The 19840-nt window shown below is 45.3% G+C and overlaps 1 protein-coding gene across 2 annotated transcripts in view; it reads right to left on the bottom strand.

The window, feature by feature from the left end:
* The window catches only part of MYB (MYB proto-oncogene, transcription factor), a 35776-nt gene extending 25027 nt beyond the window's left edge, over positions 1-10749 (bottom strand). For both annotated transcript variants that reach the window (XM_080999600.1, XM_080999601.1), the window contains exons 1-3: positions 10707-10749; positions 10391-10541; positions 2808-2925 (exon numbers count right to left, since the gene is read on the bottom strand). In XM_080999600.1, coding sequence (XP_080855726.1) covers positions 2808-2925; positions 10391-10541; positions 10707-10734 — 297 coding nt within the window. In that variant the 5' untranslated portion in view covers positions 10735-10749. The remainder of the gene's footprint in view (positions 1-2807; positions 2926-10390; positions 10542-10706) is intronic.
* Positions 10750-19840: the final 9091 nt, after the last annotated feature.

The raw sequence follows: 19840 nt of genomic DNA, 5'->3' as shown, positions 1-19840 counted from the left end.
AGGTGGCAGGGAAACACACAGTGAGATAATGCAACTTTCACTAAATGTCCTGCAAGGGGGGAATTCAATGTATGGGTGGTCTTGGCAGCAGCCCCATCATTATCGTAACATGCAGTTTCACCCACAGCGACTTGCCAAAAGCCACTCAATGAACTCCATGGCCGAAGAGGAATTCAAATGCAGCTTTCACCATTGAAGTTCAACACTCTTTGTAATTGGGCCAATGGGGTTTCCAACATTATGCCAACCAACCGCATGGAGCACTACCATGAAGGAACACTTTGCACTTGCAGTTGGGGTGTAATGTTTTAATTGACACCCACCCGCCACTGCCATTATATTCAAGTACTGGCTTAATTAATTTGTTGATTGGGCAGCAAGACAGCAATCTCCATACTATTTCTGAGTATTCTCACTGACAACAAATGCATTAATCCAGCAAAATTATTTGGGAACTGCTGTCTTGTCTCAATAACCTTTACTGAAAGTTTAGGAAGCATAACACTAGGCCCCAAAGGCTATTTAGGAGGAATGAGAGTTCTGCAACAAACAGCCTAAGCTTTTACAAAAGCATTTGGGAAATGACCTGCTAATGTTTACACAGCAACATCAGTGCATGATGTTAATCAAGCCAAAACAGCTTTATGAAAATTGAACTGCACAGAAATAATGGAAGTTTAAATAATGATTCTTGATACTGCCAAGTGATTCTTTTCCCCAGTACAGAAGCTTATGCTGAAAATAAATATATGAGTGACAGTGTGAAAAAATAACTGAGGCTTATAGCCACTTACCTGGGAGAAAGCCCACCCAGTGGGAGTTAGTTCTGAGTATTCAACTCTCGCATTTAGACTGCTATCCTGTTCACATTTACCTATTAGTAATATCTACTGAAAGTAATGAGACCAGGTTGCAGTGCGCTTGATTGCTTTCCAAAAAGGAGATAACATATTGAAAACTAGACTGGGTAGTAGATAGTCATAGTTCTTCAGTATCTTAAGAGCTGCTGTTCTAAAAATGCAGCTCGGTTGTTCAGAAACTCCAGGGGGCCCTACTGGTTTGGAGTATATTAAACAAATAGTTCTGAGGTCTTTCGTAAGGGATCAGCCTTTCAACACCATTTGCTTTTGTTTAGTAGCTCCTGACTAAATTAGTAGTTCCCAACTCTTTAACAGTCTCATTATATATTCCTTTCTCATCTAGAAAGGATCCATAGTTTCTGCTCATCTATCTGCTGTAAGGCATTGCTATCTTGGTTCCTCATGCAGCAACCATTAGAAACATGAAGCGATGACACTGATATCAACCAAAGAGAGCCAAAGGGCAACCTTAGTATGTCCACGCTTCATTACTTTATGACCTGACCTTATGAAACAGTGCAACCCACCCATGTATAAATTTATAGAGCAAATAATGTTCAGTGATGTTTTCAATGGCCCTGGATAACTTCAGCTCAGGTGCATGCCAGTTTGCAAACTTGTATGGCATAGTTGACCAGTTGGCCACATATAGGTCTTGTGCTATGGCTACAAATATGGCCTTACAACACAAAAGGAGATAGTGAGTGTGCCCCATCCCAGTACCTTCCCCTTTCCACATAAGTCAATGGAGTGATTGCTGCTCTGCTGCCTTCAATGAAGAAGGGTTGGCGGTGTGTGCAAGTGTGTGCGCGCACATTGTGCTCCCAAGTGGGAGAGAAAATACGGCTCTATTAAGGCTTTTCATACTTCCTTTCCTACTTCCATTGCTCCTGGGTGTCCCTCATCTGTTCCAATTCCGTGACATAATAGCTACATCAAAAATATCCGATGACCATGTAAGAGCAACTACTGAGTAGCAATGACTGAAGTAGACCAGAAGTGGCTTTCTCAGGAGTAGGGGTGGAGAGGCTCAGTGCTAGCTTCTCAGCAGGTACGTCACTGCTGCTTACCAGGAGGTGGAGGGACGAGGCAGCTAGTGTGGATGCTCCAGCAGGAGTGCCCAGTTGGCACCATTGGTGCACCTGCATTGCAATGAAACACCTGCCGGGAAGCTAGCATTGAGACTCCGCCCCACCAAGCAAGCTGCTTTGGAAGTAAACTAATTATACATGTCATAAGGATTTCCCTTCAAAATATGTTGTTGGTTTGTGCAAGCTTCTTTGGATATAACCCAAACAATCTTTCCACCCCTCCCCCCAAGAAGTGACCTATAAAGCCGCTCCCAAAAAAGAAATCTTCAGATGATTTAATTGGCTATTGTCCTTTGCTTTCAAATTTACTTTTTCAGAACAAAAAAACACCAAAGCTACCTTTCTAGGTACAGGCCTACTCAAGGCAGTTGATAAGGAATTTTAACAGGCCTAGGCTCACATTTCTTAAGAGGAAGCAGCTTCTATTCTTGTACTTAGGAGAAGCCAAAGCAACTGAGACTAGGAGTTTTATCCACACCTTTCATAAGAAACATAAGAGGAATCTTCCTGGATCAGACTGAAGGCCCTTCTAGTCCAGCATTCTGTTCTCAGGGGCCAACCAGATGCCCATAGGAAACCCATAAGTAGAATCTGAGCACAATGGCACTCTCCCACTCATGTTCTCCAACAACTGCTATTCAGAAGTATAGCGCCTTCTGGAGATAATATAGCCATCCCAACTAGCAGCCATTGATAACCCTATCCTCACTTAAGCTTGTTGTAATTCACCTTTTAAAGAGTCATCCAGCTTAAGTGGTCATTGCTACATCCTGAAGTACTGAATTATATCATTCTATCTATTCATTGTGTGAAAGACTACTTCTATTTGTCTGCCCTGAACTTTTCAGCTGTTTACCTCTTCCCGGGTCCACCGTGTTTTCCCTAAATGGCGTTTTCCACCCTTGGGCAGCAGACCATCATAGTCATGATCATATACCTCCAGGTCTTCATCCTCATCATCGCTGCTGTATATGCTGGAGAAACAGAGCACAAAGACAAAACAGGGTGAAATGCAAAGCTGTTTAGAATGACAGGATTTGCAAAAAACTAAAACTAAAAGGTTATGAGGGTAACTGTTTGGAAACTTGCACTGCAAGATTTTGTTCTACATTCTGTTCCTAGTATTCTGAACTGGTTATGCTGTTTTTGGTATCCACAGATACAAGCGAAAGGTTGGCAACTTTCTTATTACTGTGCATGTTTAGACCTGCTCATACTGTTAGATCAGTGGCAAATTACACACTTGGCAGCCGTTCAACCAATGATGGTTTCAAATTAAAACGCAATGTTTAGGACAATAGAGAGAACGGAGGCTGTGTCCTTTGCCCAAGTACATACTCAAAATCCTTAACTTATGCCAGATCACTTGAAGAATGCTCTATGCTTTCACACAGTTGATAAAGAAGCTTGCATATTCAACTCCCAGGTGATAAATGCTGAAGGGCTGGGTATTTTTTAAAAGGAAATACATTCAATACTATACTTTGTCAAATAATGAAAAGACTAATAGCCTGATCCTATGTACACTGATTCAGAAGCCGTGCTGAGTTCAACTTGACTGATGCCAAGGAAAGCTGCATTTCACCTGAACACTTACTTAGGTGTAAGGCTGCAACTCCAAACACCCTTACAAGGAAGTAAGTCCCAATGAATTCAGTGGCACTCGCTTCCAAATAAACATGCATAGGCTCAGGCTGCACAAATGCACAGAACAGCAACCTAATGAACATCAGAGGGCAAAGGCTTCTCAAAACAAATGAAATGTACAGACATCAAGTGATCAGGCTGTTTTGTAAATGAAAAGCAGTACCAACAAGTCCACAATTCATGGCCAACTACAACTATAACTTGAGGACAAATGCACAATCTGAAAACTTCACAGCACTGAAGTGAACAGTCACATTACTTAATTATAAATAGTTGTCTTGTTTCTAGTCCACCTGAGGTATTTTCAGCTGCTGATTGAACCCAGATCTCTCCCAAGGCAGCAGTGAGTGGAAACAATCACAAACATCCAGTTTAACCCATCGAGTTCAGTAAAGTTAAAACAAAGTGTGTTGCAACACAAATGGCCTTACTTCATTTCTATTGTGCAATATTTTATTTCTAACTTTATAACATAAACATAACTTTTGAAACCTCCGCATACTAACTGTAAATGCAGTAGAAAAGAACACATGGATGATTTATGGCTAATTATGCTGATATGTGAATGGGATAAACCTCAGATGCAGTTTAAGCATGTGTTTTGAGGGGGGGGGGGGAGAAGCTTATTAAAGCAATTCTGACAAACACCGGAACAGGAACTAATGGCTAGGAGCCTCAGCTAGTTACACAGGTGGAGAGTAAATAGGATTACTCAGAAGCAGTGCCTTGAGGGTTGCATGTTAGTAGCTGTAGTATCAAGCTTTTCTTTTCTGCTACCACAGTTTCCAAATAAAGGTGAAAGGGATTTAGATGTTCTACAGATAAAAATTGTATCATTGTTTTTATCAGTAGAACACATGGCATGTGGTGAATGCCAAAGACATTACACTACTATATGAAAAATCAGAAGTCGATTTTGAAAACTACAGATACATCTGCTTAAATTGAGACTTGCTCATGAAAACCTAAGTCACCTATTCAACTCATATCTCAGGACAGGGGTGACCAACCTTTTTGGACCAGTGAGCACATTTCAAATGTTGAGAGCATCCTGGGGATGCCTAGCACAAAATAACTGCTATGGGTATGTGTGGCACAACACAAAATTGGAGCGATGGACATCCCCAATACCCTTATGCTTAAGCAGAGGAAGTCAGCTATGTCCTGCAGGTCCTGATTGTGGAAGTCACAAATTACTGATTTTACATACAGGCAAACAAACACACACCAATGTTGTTGATGTATGTTGTTGCAGTGTTGCTGCAACAGGGAATATGACTCAGTACCAGGAAAAAGATACAAGGTGGCCACACCACACTCACTTTCATTTCACAGAAATTGCTCAGAAAGCACCTGCACATTTTGCCCCACAACTTTCATTCTAGGGCAGCCAAAGACTTTAAATAAATAAATAAATGTTCAGAGTTTGGAGCACCTTCCCAGGGGCACCATTAAAAGCATTTATGGACACCATGGTTCCCACAGGTGCTAGGCTGGTGACCCCTGTCTTAGGATCTCCCATCACTAAACTATTGCATGCCATTCATCAAGTAAGCCTTGCTAAGACTATGTTGTTTATGGAGAATTCAACTTAGGAGACCTTAAATTTGGATTCAAACTCGGGCACATTATTGGAGATAAAAAACACCATCAGCAGACTACCTGCTACCATCAATTTCAAAATGTAGGTACATCGAACATCATGTTTTCATGGGAGGGGAATCTGTGGCCCTCCAGTTGTTGTTGGATTCCAACTCCTATCAATCCCAGGAAGGATGACCATGGGTCAAGGAGGATGGGAGCTGCACTCCAGCAACATCTGGAGAGTCACAGGTTCCCCATATCTATCCCTGGTGAGTATGTTTTATTAATCACTACCATACCCTACAACAGTTGTGGGGAATCTTTGGCTCTCCAGATACTGCTGAACTACAACTCCCATCATCCCTGACCCAACGCTCCCCATGCTTACCCTAGAAGAACCTTTCACCATGGCACATTAGCTTTGTACATGCAGGGAGAAAGTTATCTGGGTGAGCCCTGGTCTCTAACCATAAATCTAAAGTGGCACATTTCTGCAACAGATACATCATGTAGGACTGCTGGTCATGCAGCTTGACCATCACTCATAGCCGTGGGTGAGATGCCCGGTTCTCAGCCTCAATTTCCCATGCATAAAAATGAAATGATGGCTAGTCACTTTACGGGGCTTTGAGAAATCTAAAAGTGCTAAGCAAGTAACTAAAAACTGAGAGTACAGTCCTACAGCTTTAAAGGTATCTCCATGCTACAAGCCCCAGCGATTGAATCACCAATTACCAGAGGCCAGAACAGTCTGTCTTCCACAACACCAACACGTCTCTACATTATGTGCCTGTTATGGGCTTAATTGTAAGCTGCCTTGGGAGGCAATCCTGGCTGAGAAGCAGAGTTCAGATGCAATAAATAAGTAATGCACAGTAGTGGGCCAGGCCATGAGGTGCAGCTGCCCTCTTGACACCAGTGAGATGGAGCTTACTTGGACAGGGTTGTGCAGGGTGACAGTGAGATTGGAGCTGTGCAGGCAAACTGGCAGGAATGCCAGATTGGTTCCACTGGTTGTGCCTGCATGGCCTTCATCTTGCTGCCACCCAGGGAAGCTGCAGAGATGTCAGGAAAGGTCCACGGCTATGCCTCACGACACAGGCTGCTACTGATAACAGATATTCTGCTGTGTTCCTTTTCTCAAAAAGTAGCTTGAGAACTCCCACCACCAGTCATATGCTATAGCCCTCCCCTGACTGTGATCAGGAAACATGCAAAGGGATGAGCATGTTCAATCCCTGCACCTTTTAGAACCCTGTTTTCTAGGGCTACAAAATACTCAAGGAACGTATCTGAAATACTCGAGGAACATGTTGCAGTCAGTCATGATTACAGGACACATAATGCAAAGCCATGGTTAATGGTAGGGCTGCCATTTCAAAGGCGGAATTGACATCCGGGGGGAATTTCCGAAAGGCAGCAGTTTGTCTTGGATCTTAGGCAAGTCAATAATAATAAAAAAACTCAACAAGATTTGTCTTAAAAAAAAAAAAAAAAAGCTGAGGTAGCTGGTAGACAGTTGTTGAAACATATACACTCTTCTGCCATTAAAGAAAACACAAGCCAGGAAGAGCAGCTCTTCACTTTAGATTTTAGGCAGTGGCAGCTCCTTAACTGTAGAGTGTACCTCGGGTTACATACGCTTCAGGTTACACACTCCGCTAACCCAGAAATAGTGCTTCAGGTTAAGAACTTTGCTTCAGGACAGGAACAGAAATCAGGCTCCGGCGGCGCGGCAGCAGCAGGAGGCCCCATTAGTTAAAGTGGTGCTTCAGGTTAAGAACAGTTTCAGGTTAAGAACGGACCTCCGGAACGAATTAAGTACTTAACCTGAGGTACCACTGTAGTTAATGTGGAGGTCTGAGCTCACACATAATGCTATGGTTAATGTTAACTACAGTTTATAAATCAGCTACAAACCTTGGTCAGCAAGCAACCTTGAATCATAGTTTAATAAACCCCAGTTAAGCAGCTGGACTGGGTTCCTACGGAATACTAAGACATGAAGCTGGAATCTTATGAACAGAGGGCATTGCTTCTGGATATGAAAACATAGGCTGGTGCTGTTTGTCCCATTGAACCCAGTACAGTTTAATTCAGCTTTGAGTATAGTTTTGCTGTTTTCAATATAACTGTCATAACTACCTTTATCTGGATCTGGGCCTTTATGATTAGGTCACTATTTGAGTGACTAATAGCCCCATCCTATGTATATTAAGTAGCAGTAACTCCCACTGCTTTCAGCTGGGAGTAAGCAATGAAACTTAATGTGCTTAATGAATAAGCGGGGGCTTATTCATGTTGTAAGCCAACTTGAGCATGGTTTTAACTATGGAAAGGCTGCATACTAATAAAATTATGTATGTTTGTATGTATGACTCATAGAACTGTAGAGCTGGAATGGACCACAAGGGTCATCTTAGTCCAACCCCCTGGAATTGCAGGATTGGTTCTCCACATGCATGCAAGTTTTTTGGTTTTTTGCAATGTTGCAATGTTGTCATTGCAAGTCTATAACCTCCATTCACCCTTTTGAAAGGGGAATCGAGTTATTCATTTATTTATGTCAAGTAATACTTGCCAGTCCCTAAAAAAATTACAAAATAAAAAAATACACTATGTGTTTACAATAAAACTCAGAAACTGCACTGTATTTCAATGCAATATTAGAAAAACCTATTGCTAATGACCCATTTGCACTATCTCAATGGCCAGTTTACTGCAGCCTCGAATTTCAAACCAACTCTGCATCCTGTTTAGCAGCATTGCAGCTCCTCTTTTACATTTCAAACAGAGTGGGTCAAGCCCCAGATCTGCCTCTCTCGTTTCCTTCCAGCGCAATAAACTGCTCAGTGTACCTTCGCTTGAGATGACGTGTCAGGCCGAAGGAACCTAAAGAGTTAAGAGCACCCCACCTGCTAAGTTTTGCTGAAAGGCTCCACGCGCGAGCGCTACCCTTTTGCCAAGGAAACCAAATTGTGCAACCAATTCAAACGAGAGGAAGGGAGGAGAGAGGGGTGGAGGGGCGGGGAGGAAGTGATTTGTTGCTGGCGCTTTACTACTACTACTACTATTACTACTATCGCTGACACTGTGATTGAAAGAAAAAGGGGGAAAAAGCGAGCACCTCGCTAGCCAACCGAAGGGCAGCCCCTGCCGTTGCTCTGACGCGTTTTTACCACGCTAAGCCCTCCGGCCAGGTGCTGCAAGGGGAAGCAAGCCCCGGGCTTTTTTTCCCTTTCTCTTTCGCCCTCCTTCGCCAACAGGGGATCCATCATCGCCTGTTCTCCCCGCCCGGAGTGCAAGAGATCGTACCTCCCCGCCTTGCAGTCCCATTCATGCTTCACACACTAATACAACTCCTTCCTGTACAGGATGTATTATTACCATCATTTTAAAAAAAATCCGGCGTTGAGTGTGGGGTTTTTTGTTTTTTTTTTTTTGTAAGGCACGGTTCGAACTCTTCCCAACCCAAAACTCTGCGCTTTGCCAAGGCAAAGCTGGGAAGAAACCCCACGAGTTCCCCCCGCCCAGCGCTGCCGCTCCGCAGGAAGGAAGCGAACTGGTTGGGCGGCGCGGCGCGCGCGACGGCGGCGGCAATGCCCGGGCTCGGCAGAAGCGGGGCACCCCGGGTGCGTCACCCAGCGCCGCCGAAGTCGCTTTTGTGACCCAGACTCGCAACTTCGGGCTGCACACAATCGCGAGCGCACGCATGCCCCGCGCCGACCCGTTTTCTCGCCGCCTGCCTTTTCTCTTTTCGTATTAGATTAGCAATAACCGAAAGAGAAAAGGGAAACTTCAGCGTGAGCCCCAGCAGCTAGGACTTTGCTTTCCGTGCCAAGGGGAAAGGAAGGGAGGAGGGGAGAGAGCGCGGGCAGAAAGGGAGGAGGGGAATAATCGCTGGCGCTACACGGCGAAAGAGAAAGGCAAGTTCTGGCTCCACGTGGAGCGACTGTCCCGAGATAATTGGAAAACAATCCTGCACTGTGTGAGCGTTTCTGCAGACCACGAGGCGCTGCTTGGCCCTTCCAGTTTGCTGCTGCACGCCACGAACAGCGGAGGGTGAAAGGAGCAGCGCCGGGTAGCCAGAGTCACCTCCACCACCCCACGGCCACAACGTTTCCCAGCACAGGACAACTGAGGCTTCCTCCATAAGACACACAGGCGACCTTGTCTTTCTTGCCATGCAAGATCAGGGTCAACATTAGCAAAACGAGTGACAGTTATTGACAAGCACCCCTAGCCCGTTCCCCCCTTACCTCCCATTGCATCCTCCTCTCCAGCCAAAGTTGTTCCACACGTTGCTGCAAAGAACGCTCAGGCTTGCGGAGAACAGCGTGTGCATTAATGAATGCCACACTGCACAGCACTGCTTTTGGGATGCATATATAGCATGTATACATACATACATACATACATACATATGCTTTTTCTAAAAGAGGGGTTATCGAGAGGAAGCTGAGTTTGGAGTCCCGAAACACCACGCCGGGCAAATTCAAAAAAAGAGAGCTGGGTCACCCTTCCACGCAGCCTGTCATCCACCTGACACAACCAGAGAATGAATGAGACGAATGGACACAGGGATCAAATACCTGCAAGCTAAGCCGCTCCGACATTTTTACACCCTTTTCGTACCTCCAGTGGGCTGCTTGCTCCGGCCCAAACGATCGCGGAACGGGGACGCCCGTCGCGATCGCCGGAGGCAGCGGGTCCCCTTGGCAAGCCAGGAACGGGCCTGAACCTTTTTATTTAATTATTTGGGCCCACGCGTGCAACGCGTAGCCTAGGAGCAATATCCTCCCGCGCACGACACACAAAACACGCCTTTCACTGCACAAACCTGCACGACTCATTGCAAATAATCGATTCTTCGTTAACTCCTAAGTTACTCGCAACCGGGAGCGGAGGGATGTGGCTTGCAAAGGGGAAAGTAAGCTGCTAAACTTTTGCTGATGCAGCCTTGCGCTTTCTTGCAAGGCACCCGTTTTAATGCACGCTCTGACAGGTGTGCAAAAGAACTGCTGCTGCTCTCGCCCTCCTGGAAGCTTAGGGAGTTTCTTTTCTTCTCTGACACTGCGAGAGTTTCCCCCTCCCCAAAAAAGCAGCCCGACAAGACAAGACGTACACACAGAAAGAGGAGACAGACAGGCAGAAATGCATTGGCGTTGCGAAGGGGTTTGCTTTTCTGCCCCTTCTTGTTCTTATTACCTGTGCCTAGGTCTCCTGGCCATCCTTGCATTAGTCACTGAGGGCAAGGCGAAAAGTAAGTGGGCGGGTGGGGGAGGAGAGGGCTTTATGCTGCTGGAAGAGGTGCTTGGCGTTTCTTGCCGCTTAAGAGGAGCTCCTCCGCCGCAAAGTTCTCAGGAGCGGGAGAGGGGAGGAGGAAACAGGTTGAGATGAAAGAGTAAACTCTGTAAACAGAGATGCCATCAAACAAAGGGCTTTTTGGACACTCCCCCTCCCGCCAAATCTGGCGCCCCTGCAGTGCGCAGGCGCTTCTCCAGCCGCTGGCCCTGGGTCTTACTGGCACGGAGGAAGTCCTTCCAGCCCATTCGGCTCTGTGTGTGGCTCGAAGCGCGCGCGGCTGAGGCGGCGCCGGCGGCAGCAGCCCGGAGCTGAACTCGAGGGGGAGAGCGGGCAGGCGCGAGAGGCGCCTTTTGCTGCACAGTCCCGCGCAGCCGAGACGTGTCCTGCTGACACACACACACAGGCACACAAACACCCCCCCCCCGCCAGACCGCCTGAGCACGGGCTTGCTCGGGGAGCCGGGGTGGCTGGGAGGCGCCATGCCAGGCTCCACGAGAGGAGCCCGCTTCGCTCTCTCCTCACCCACTTCGTGGCCTCCATAAGGAGACGGCTGGGCTCAAACTTCCTCTGGCGCTCTGCCCGTTTTGCTTGCCAAGGAGGAAGCTCTAAGCTGCAACTTATTCTCCGCCAGGTCCACCTGTCTTTTTTGCGGGGTGGAGGTGGACGGTAATGTCGCTAGTTTTTTATATTTTTTTACAGGGCTTCTATGACTTTTAACGGCAGGCAGGCAGGCGTCCAACAGGTGTAGTGCCACCTTTCTGTTGAGAAAAACGACCTGTTGAATTTTTGCCTGGTATTGGAAATGCTGCAGTTTACAAATTCTGCCGGGGGGAGGGGGAGAGGGAGAGAAGGTGGTGGCCACCCCATCTGAGGCTTACTGAGAACAGGCTTGCAAATATACTCTCCTGGGAGGAGATTGCAGCAGGCTGCGCTTTCTTTGTATTTAGAAGCTGACAGACTGCTTCCAGTGTTTTGAAATCATACCTTCCATCCGGATTGTTGCAGCCCAGGAGTTGCCTTTGCTAAAAGGCACCCGTTGCACATGTGTTAGGAGTAGCTGTGGAGTGCACAGTGGGAGACAGTTTCTGCATATATCTGTAATGCAAGAGGGGAAATGCAATGCAAGACACCAGCACATCCAAGTTTCTGCACTTTCTGCATACAAGTGGGACCTACAACAAAAGATTGCAGGGTGGAGTGTTGCTTTTTATTATTCCAGTCAGCCATACGCAGTTGGAAAGAGCATGGTGCTGATAACGTCAAGGCTGCAGGTTCGATCCCAGTATGGGGCACCTGCCTATTCCTTTATTGCAGGGAGATGGACTAGTAGATTAACCTCAGGGTCTCTTCCAACTCTACAATTCTATGATTCTTTGTCTTCTTCAAGGATATTCTATTTCATTACCAGCACTGCTCATTTTCTGTTCCCCAACATTTCCAACCATCAGCCGCCGTTTGATGGCCATTGAGAATGCTCAGTTCTGACTGGGCTGGTTTGGGGTTTTTTTGTCCCCTTAGGTTACCTCCCCCTTAAGATCTTTAATACTTCTGCAAACTCTGGGGTTTTCCCAAGCTTGCTGATACATTCCTCTTCTCTGTGGCCCTGTTTAGGCTGCAGTGTTGGCACTCATCAACTGAGTTCACGATTAGAGGGAGTGATGTGCAAAGCATGCACACCCATTATGTATCCCCATGAGACTGTCCTGGCCCACACCAATAGAACCAAGAACAGACTAGCATACTGATAAGGGGTGTGGGTGTGTGGTGTGTAATACATGGCTGCCACTTGTTTACTTCATTACCTTTACAATATTGTCTGTGCCCAGTCTCTCAGGCTATGTACACATTAGTGATGTCATTCCCCCTCACTGTTTCAAGCTGCCTTTTAACCTCCTATTCCAAGTCCTATTCCATGAAGCTATCATCTGTGCATGCAGAATGGCTGTATCAATTGTAAGTAAAGGTAAAGGGACCCCTGACCATTAGGTCCAGTCGTGACCGACTCTGGGGTTGCTGCGCTCATCTCGCTTTATTGGCCGAGGGAGCCGGCGTACAACTTCCAGGTCATGTGGCCAGCATGACTAAGACGCTTCTGGCGAATCAGAGCAGCGCACAGAAATGCCATTTACCTTCCCACCAGAGTGGTACCTATTTATCTACTTGCACTTGACGTGCTTTCGAACTGCTAGGTTGGCAGGAGCAGGGACCGAGCAACGGGAGCTCACCCCGTTGCGGGGATTCAAACCGCCAACCTTCTGATCGGCAAGTCCTAGGCTCTGTGGTTTAACCCACAGCGCCACCCGTGTCCCTTCTGTATCAATTGTACACACAGCTTAAACACAGCTCATGGAAGCTGGTTTGAAAAATGCATCAAACAGCAATATTTCTCAAGAAATTACAGGATGTATATGGATAGTGGCTGGCACCATGTGCACTCGGGTTCAAACACCAGCAGCGGGGATGCACGAGTAAGCAGGGATGTATACACAGCCTCAGATGTGTCTTCTGTTTTGCAGCCAGTGACCTGCCAAGCTGTTTTCACTTATCTATACAGGAGTTTAATGTGGATTTGAAGCTGCATGTGAAGCTGCTTGATTTTTTTGGTGTTGTCTGCGCTGCATTCTCCCCATCCAACTGGCAGCCTACAGTTTTTCATACTAAACTTGGAAAGTAAATCCAACATAAAATTACTTGTTACCTGACTGGACACACTAGAACACACTATGTGGGCAGGTTCTGGTGATGTTTCTGCAGTGTCAATAATAACCCCATACTTCCATTTTGCTTCCATCAGCTGATAGGAAAGGATTTGGGTTCCTGGTATATTTTTTAATGAAAGCTGTTCCTTTGTGCAGAAGAGATTTTGTGCAAAACAACTGTGTTAAAAATTAAAATGGAATTTCTCCCTGCAGATCAGAAGGTGGGGAAAGAAAAGAGAAGGGAAGGAAGTGGCACCCTTTCATGAGTGACTCCAAATTCTTGCCTGGCTTGAAGCAACACACATTTGTTTGTTTAACGCTGCAGTTTTCTGCAAATCTGATATATTGGGAAGCTCATCTTTCAAAAGCAATTAAAAGGTGCCTGCACACAAATATAAAAAACTTGTCCACATGCCTACAATGGACCTCTGGGTTCTGGAATTTACACTGGGTGGGGAAGTACCAACTGAGGGGAGGGGACAACACACAGTGTGAATACATCACATCAAGCACTGCCCAATAGTGTTGGTGGGAAACACCAACTTAGCTGTGACTTTAAGAGAAGTCAAAAGATCTAAAAAGCTTGGAAAAACCCCCAGAAAGATAAAAAAGCCTTGTAAGGAGTTCTTCGAAAGGTGCCATAACTTAAAAGGCCCTCCTCCTGGCTGCCATCCATTGTATCTTAGAGTGATTGGGCAGAATAAGCAGGAGGAGGAAGGTACACAGGGCTTTAAAGACGAGTACCAGCCCCTTGACTTGAGCCCAAGGGCCAGTGTACAGTGGTGCCTCGCAAGACGAAATTAATCCGTTCCGCGAGTCTCTTCGTCTTGCGGTTTTTTCGTCTTGCGAAGCACGGCTATTAGCGGCTTAGCGGCTTAGCGGCTATTAACGGCTTAGCGGCTATTAACGGCTTAGCGGCTTTAAGAAAAAGGAAACAAACTCGCAAGAACTCGCAAGACGTTTCGTCTTGCGAAGCAAGCCCATAGGGAAATTCGTCTTGTGGAACGACTCAAAAAACGGAAAACTCTTTCGTCTAGCGAGTTTTTCGTCTTGCGAGGCATTCGTCTTGCGGGGCACCACTGTAGTTGTTTTAACGTTAGAAAGATAATGATCTTGCCATCTGGACTCAATCAACGGCCTAACTGCAGTTTCTGAATGGTCTTCGAAGGCAGCCCTGCATAGTCTATGGCAGCAGTCTAGCTTCAATAAATATTACTGGAGCATGAAAGACCATGACATAATCCAGCACAGATTGCAACTGATGCGCCAGTTTACGCTGATGAAAAGCAGTGCAAACCACTACCACCACTTGGGTCTCAGTGTCAATTTAATGCTCTTTACTGCCTTTGTTGTTTACCTAGAAAATTAATTGAGGTTATCAAAAATGTCGTAACTTGATATCACCCTTATAGCATATACAGAGGTTTTGGGTTGAGGATCAGGATCAGTGTTTCTCAAATTCAGGTCCCCCAACTGAAGGACTACAATTCCCATCATTCCTGACTACTAGTCCTGCTAGCTAGGGATGATGGGAGCTGTAGTCCAACAACAGCTGGGGACCCAAGTTTGAGAAAGTTAGGGCATTGGTGGGGGCAGAGGGGAGGAAGGAAGCCAAGGAGGTTTTAATATGCCTACAGCTACTGTTTTCCTAGGTCCTAGGAAATGTTCCAGCACAGGTGATATAGCCTGTACCTGATCCCAGGTGGTATCCAGGTGGTCTGAGCTCCATGTGGGGATGGTGTGGGAAAGTCAGTGCCTCATTTAAAAAGAAAGTAAATATTATCTTTCCAGCAGTATTCCAGGCAGCCTGAGGACCATTCTCCACCTTATACTGACGGCTTGTTGAAATTAGTCTCCATGCCTTCCGGCCCACCAGCCCTACTTGGCACCAGCCTCCACCATTTACAAGCTTACAATGTAGGTGAATATTCTGTTATTTTGTCACCAGGTTGGGTCACAAGTGTTTAAAAATATAATATTTAAACGAGTTTTCAGACAAATAAAATCAAAAGAATAGAGTGGGTCCTATAATATATAAATCTCAGGTGTCAAAGGTGAGGGTAAAGATGTATATCTCCAGCATGCAACGGTAACCACATAATGAAGGTGCCAGGCTTTCTCTGTGAGGAGAAATTCCACAATTTAGGAGCTGCCACAGATCATTCCCTCTCCCAGGCCACCTCCCTCCTGAGCTTTTGAGGGTGGTGGCACTAGCAAGAGGTGCCCTGCTCCTGATCTTAACACCCATGAATATGTGCAGGGTCGGAGGCAGTCTTTCAGATATTTGAGCCCTGTGTTGTTTATGTGTCTGAGAGATGTTTATTATTAGCAGAAACTAGCTGATATTATTGTTTTTCTCCACCACATTGCCATCTGGACAAATTCAAAGTGCTGGGATTAATATTTAAAGCTATGCAGCTTGAGGCCAGATTACCTAAGGGATTGTCTCCCTTTCTGGGTGGGGCACCTCTGAAGTTGCTGGAGGGTGTTGACATAAGAAGGGGGCTTCTCAGTAGTGGCTCCCAGCTTATGAAACGTTCTCTCCGGGGAGACACACCTGGCACCATCACTATCTATTTTTAAGCATCAGGCAACAATGTTCCTATTCCACCAGGAAATTGGGCTTTATAATTATCTATGTCTTCAGTGCGTAGAATGTTAATCTTGTCTTTATAAATTTGAGTGTGTTTTTTTAGCTTTTTGCTGTTTTAGTTTTATGTCGGTTATAATATATGCACCATTTTTGGGTTCCTATTTGGGGGGAAAGGTGACCAATAATTACAATAAAGCACTTTCTTTAGTAGTATCTTGGTTGTGAAATTCCCAAAGAGTTTTATTTTTTGCAGTTTTATTTTTATTTTCATTTTGTTCTTTAAAATTCTGATTGCTTTTTAGACCCCGAGCACTAATAGTTTTATTCTCATTCTGGATGATTCAACATTGTTTTAACCAGTGTTTGGTTTTAAGTCCATTTGGTTTTTATATTTTATGGTTTAAAAAGGCTTTTGGTAAACTGCTCAGAGAACATACAGTTAATGAGTGGTATAAAATGCTGCATATAAATAAAACTAATAAAAAAGCCTAATTTCAAAAAGTGCTTGGTACGCTTTTGTATGCATTGCTGTGGACGTCTCTTCACATATGTTCACTCTAGAGTGGCTATACTCCCCTGCTTGCCAACCCGCCCCCCCACTCCCCCTTATTGGGCCAGCCCTGGTGTTGTTGACCTGTGCATCTAGTCACCCTTTTGCAACAGGAGGGTTGTCTTTTGACAGTACAATCCTATTCAGAAGTTAGCCCCATTGAGTTCAATGGGACATACTCCCAGGTAAGTACGTATAGGATTGTAGTCCAGGTCTGCAGTGTTTGAGTTGTGTTACCAGGGAGGAGCCCCATGCTAATCCACACAAATACAGCAGGCATTTGGCTTTAGTTTTTGAACAATTGTACTTTTGCATGTTCCTATTTCGTGGGTTTTTTTTTAAATAAATAAATAAATCAGAGGCTAGCAGTTTAAAAGTCCAAGTAATTAGGAATGGGTTGCTGACTTTTGCTTGACTTTGTATAATAGTCCTGCTGGATTTTTACTCTTATTTTTCTCTGCTTATGACAGAAGAGCTTCTGCTACTTCTGTCGTAGGAGGGTGTCTACTAAGCTCAAAATGGCTCAGTAAATACTTTTCTTAAATACAGAAATGACTCACATTTTGAAAGAAAATGGTGAAATATGCAAAGTTCTCAGTTTAAGCAGTATAGGTCAGAATCTTGCACCTTTTAAGTGGTTTTAGGCTCTGTTCCTAAGCATACTTATGTGAAAGTAAGTAGGTCCCCGGATTTTCTGCTTTTGCAATCTGGAGAAGCTGTGGGGCAAGCAAAGGGCGAGGAGTGATGGGTGTAGTCCCATTGTGCAAGCTAAAATCATTGCGCTGATGGGATATGTTTATTGAATACAGTGGTACCTCAGGTTACATACGCTTCAGGTTACATACGCTTCAGGTTACAGACTCCGCTAACCCAGAAAAAGAGCTTCGGGTTAAGAACTTTGCTTCAGGATGAGAACAGAAATCATGCTCCGGTGGCGCGGCAGCAGTGGGAGGCCCCATTAGCTAAAGTGGTGCTTCAGGTTAAGAACAGTTTCAGGTTAAGTACGGACCTCCGGAATGAATTAAGTACTTAACCCGAGGTACCACTGTATCGCCTGTAATATTTTGAAATTGGCTCCAAGCTTGATCTCAACAACTACTGTGTTGGCACTGATAGTAAATAAGTAGGCCATTTTGATAAGAAAAGGCCTGCCCTGATATCCTGCTGTTGAAATTTTGTAGTAGAAAGCAGTTAGAGAGCAGATGTGGATAATATAGTGCAGGGCTGAGGAATCTGTGGCCCTCCAGATGTTGGATTCCAACTCCCACCACCATGGCCAATGGTTAGGGATTATGGGAGTTGTAGTCCGAGAGCATACAGAGGGTTGTAGGTTCCCCACGCCTCCTTTCATTATGCTGTGCCACTGCCGGGAGAGAGGTATGGAAAGAGCACACAGAGCAAAGATTTTCTCCTTTTCACAGAGCACTAGAACTCACGGAAATCCTATGAAGTTGGAAGATTCGGGGCAGATAAGAAAAGGACAGTTAAATTATAGAACTCTCACCAGTGGTGGCAGTGAAGGCCACCAACTTGGATGGCTTTAAAGGACAAATTCATGGAGGAGAAGGCTATCAATGGCGACTAGCCACAATGGCTATGCTTCTTCTCTACAGTTGGAGGTGGTAATGCTTTTCAAGACCAGTTGCTGGAAACTGTAGGAGGGAAGAGTGCTCTTGTGCTAGGGTCCTGCTTTTGAGTTTCCCACAGGCACCTGGTTGGCCACTGTGAGAAGAGGATGCTGGACTAGATGGGCCTGATCCAGCAGGCTCTTCTTGTGTTCTTACTTCTGCTTTATTAGAGCAGTGCAGCTTTGCCTATAGCTAAGACTGGCGAAGGCATGGCATTCAGAAATATGAACCTATGAAGAGCTATTACAAGATACACAATTCTTCATGGAAGGCATCAGGATCATTCATATTCAAGTGATTTTTTGCCAGAGTAGATGCACTGAAATAAATGGCCTCGGCTGCTCCTAAAAGGTGTGAGCCACCTCAACATTCTCACTGGGGTATCAGGCGGCCTAGGAGTGTCTTTTTCCAGCTCCAGCTGGTTTGCCACCTATGGCCATTTTTAGATACAAATGACTTGGCCACTGTACTCCATGCTCTGGTAACTTCCACATGATTACAGCCATACCTCATGTTATGTCCGCTTCATGTTGCATTCTTTCAGATTACGTCCCACAGCGACCCAGAAGTACCGGAAAGGGTTACTTCTGGGTTTCGTCGTGCATGCGCAGAAGAGCAAAATGACGTCACGCGCATGCAGAGAAGCGGCAAATCGCAACCCGCGCGTGCACAGACGCACCGCTGCCGGTTGCGCTCTTTTCATGTCGCGAATGGGCCTCCGGAACGGATCCCGTTCGCAACCAGAGGTACCACTGTATTATAATGTGGTCTACATGGAGCTGGCCTTGAAGATGACTTGAAGACGCCAATTGGTCAAAAATGCAGCTGCCTAACTAACCAATGCAGCTGGCTGGGGTTCCACTCAGAACACATATAACCCTTGTTTTAAAACCGCTGCATTGGTTGGCAGTTTTGTTTCCAGGCCCAAATCAAAGTACTCACAATAGTGCTTGTGAATGTAAGTTTTGCAAACAGTTTTAAGCTGCATTTTAAAGTGTTGTAATCCACCCTGGGGCCTTAGGGTGAAGAGTGAGTTAATAATAATAATAATAATAATAATAATAATAATATCATCTTCAGTCCTTTAATTTCAATGGGTGTGCTTTGAGTGTTAGTTGAATACAAAGAATCTTACTGTTGATACATGAATAGATAAGTCATATTAGCTGCATCTTTCTAGCATGAGCACTGTATGCCCATGCAGCAAAACCACCACGTGTAGGATTGTCATGTTACAATGCCTTAAATCACTTACAAGCTTCATGATAAGTCCTTCGCAATGCCTAGCATGAGGAACACAAAGTGAGTGCAAGATTCAAACCTATTATTAAGCAGGGAGACATCCTGCATGCTCTACTCCTAAGTATACTAATTGGAACTAAGTTCCACTGAAAGCAGAGTGAACTATGAATATGTTTAGAGACAGTGTGCAGGAGTGTGTGCCTTCCAGGCCTTCAATTCTAGGTACAGTCACTCAAAACCCTAGCCTTGTAACCATTATAACTGTTTGTTTGCAATGCCAGATTGTAGTGCCTTATGCCCTGCTTTTTAACTAACTCTAAATACACAACTGGAAACAAGGATTGGAGGCCACAGGTTTAATCACAGAGCAGGAAATGGAGCAAGAGTGTAACTTTGCACAACTTTGGTAGCCAGTGCTGTGGTCACAGAACGATTGCGGAGGCAGTATTTCACGTGAACCTCTGATCCCATCCTCATCCCACCATTTCCCTCCCTGTGTTTTTGGGAAATTGGGAAATCTTATACCTTCTTTGGTAGGAACTGTTATTACTATTTATCAGGAGCCATTCTTACAACCTACTTGGGTATCAGGCCAGTATCTAAAACTGCTTGGGCCCTTAAGGTCAGTTTTTCTTGTCA

Source organism: Podarcis pityusensis (assembly GCF_964106645.2).
Source record: "Podarcis pityusensis genome assembly, chromosome: 3".
Classification (NCBI taxonomy): domain Eukaryota; kingdom Metazoa; phylum Chordata; class Lepidosauria; order Squamata; family Lacertidae; genus Podarcis; species Podarcis pityusensis.
This window is presented reverse-complemented; position numbering and strand designations above follow the sequence as displayed.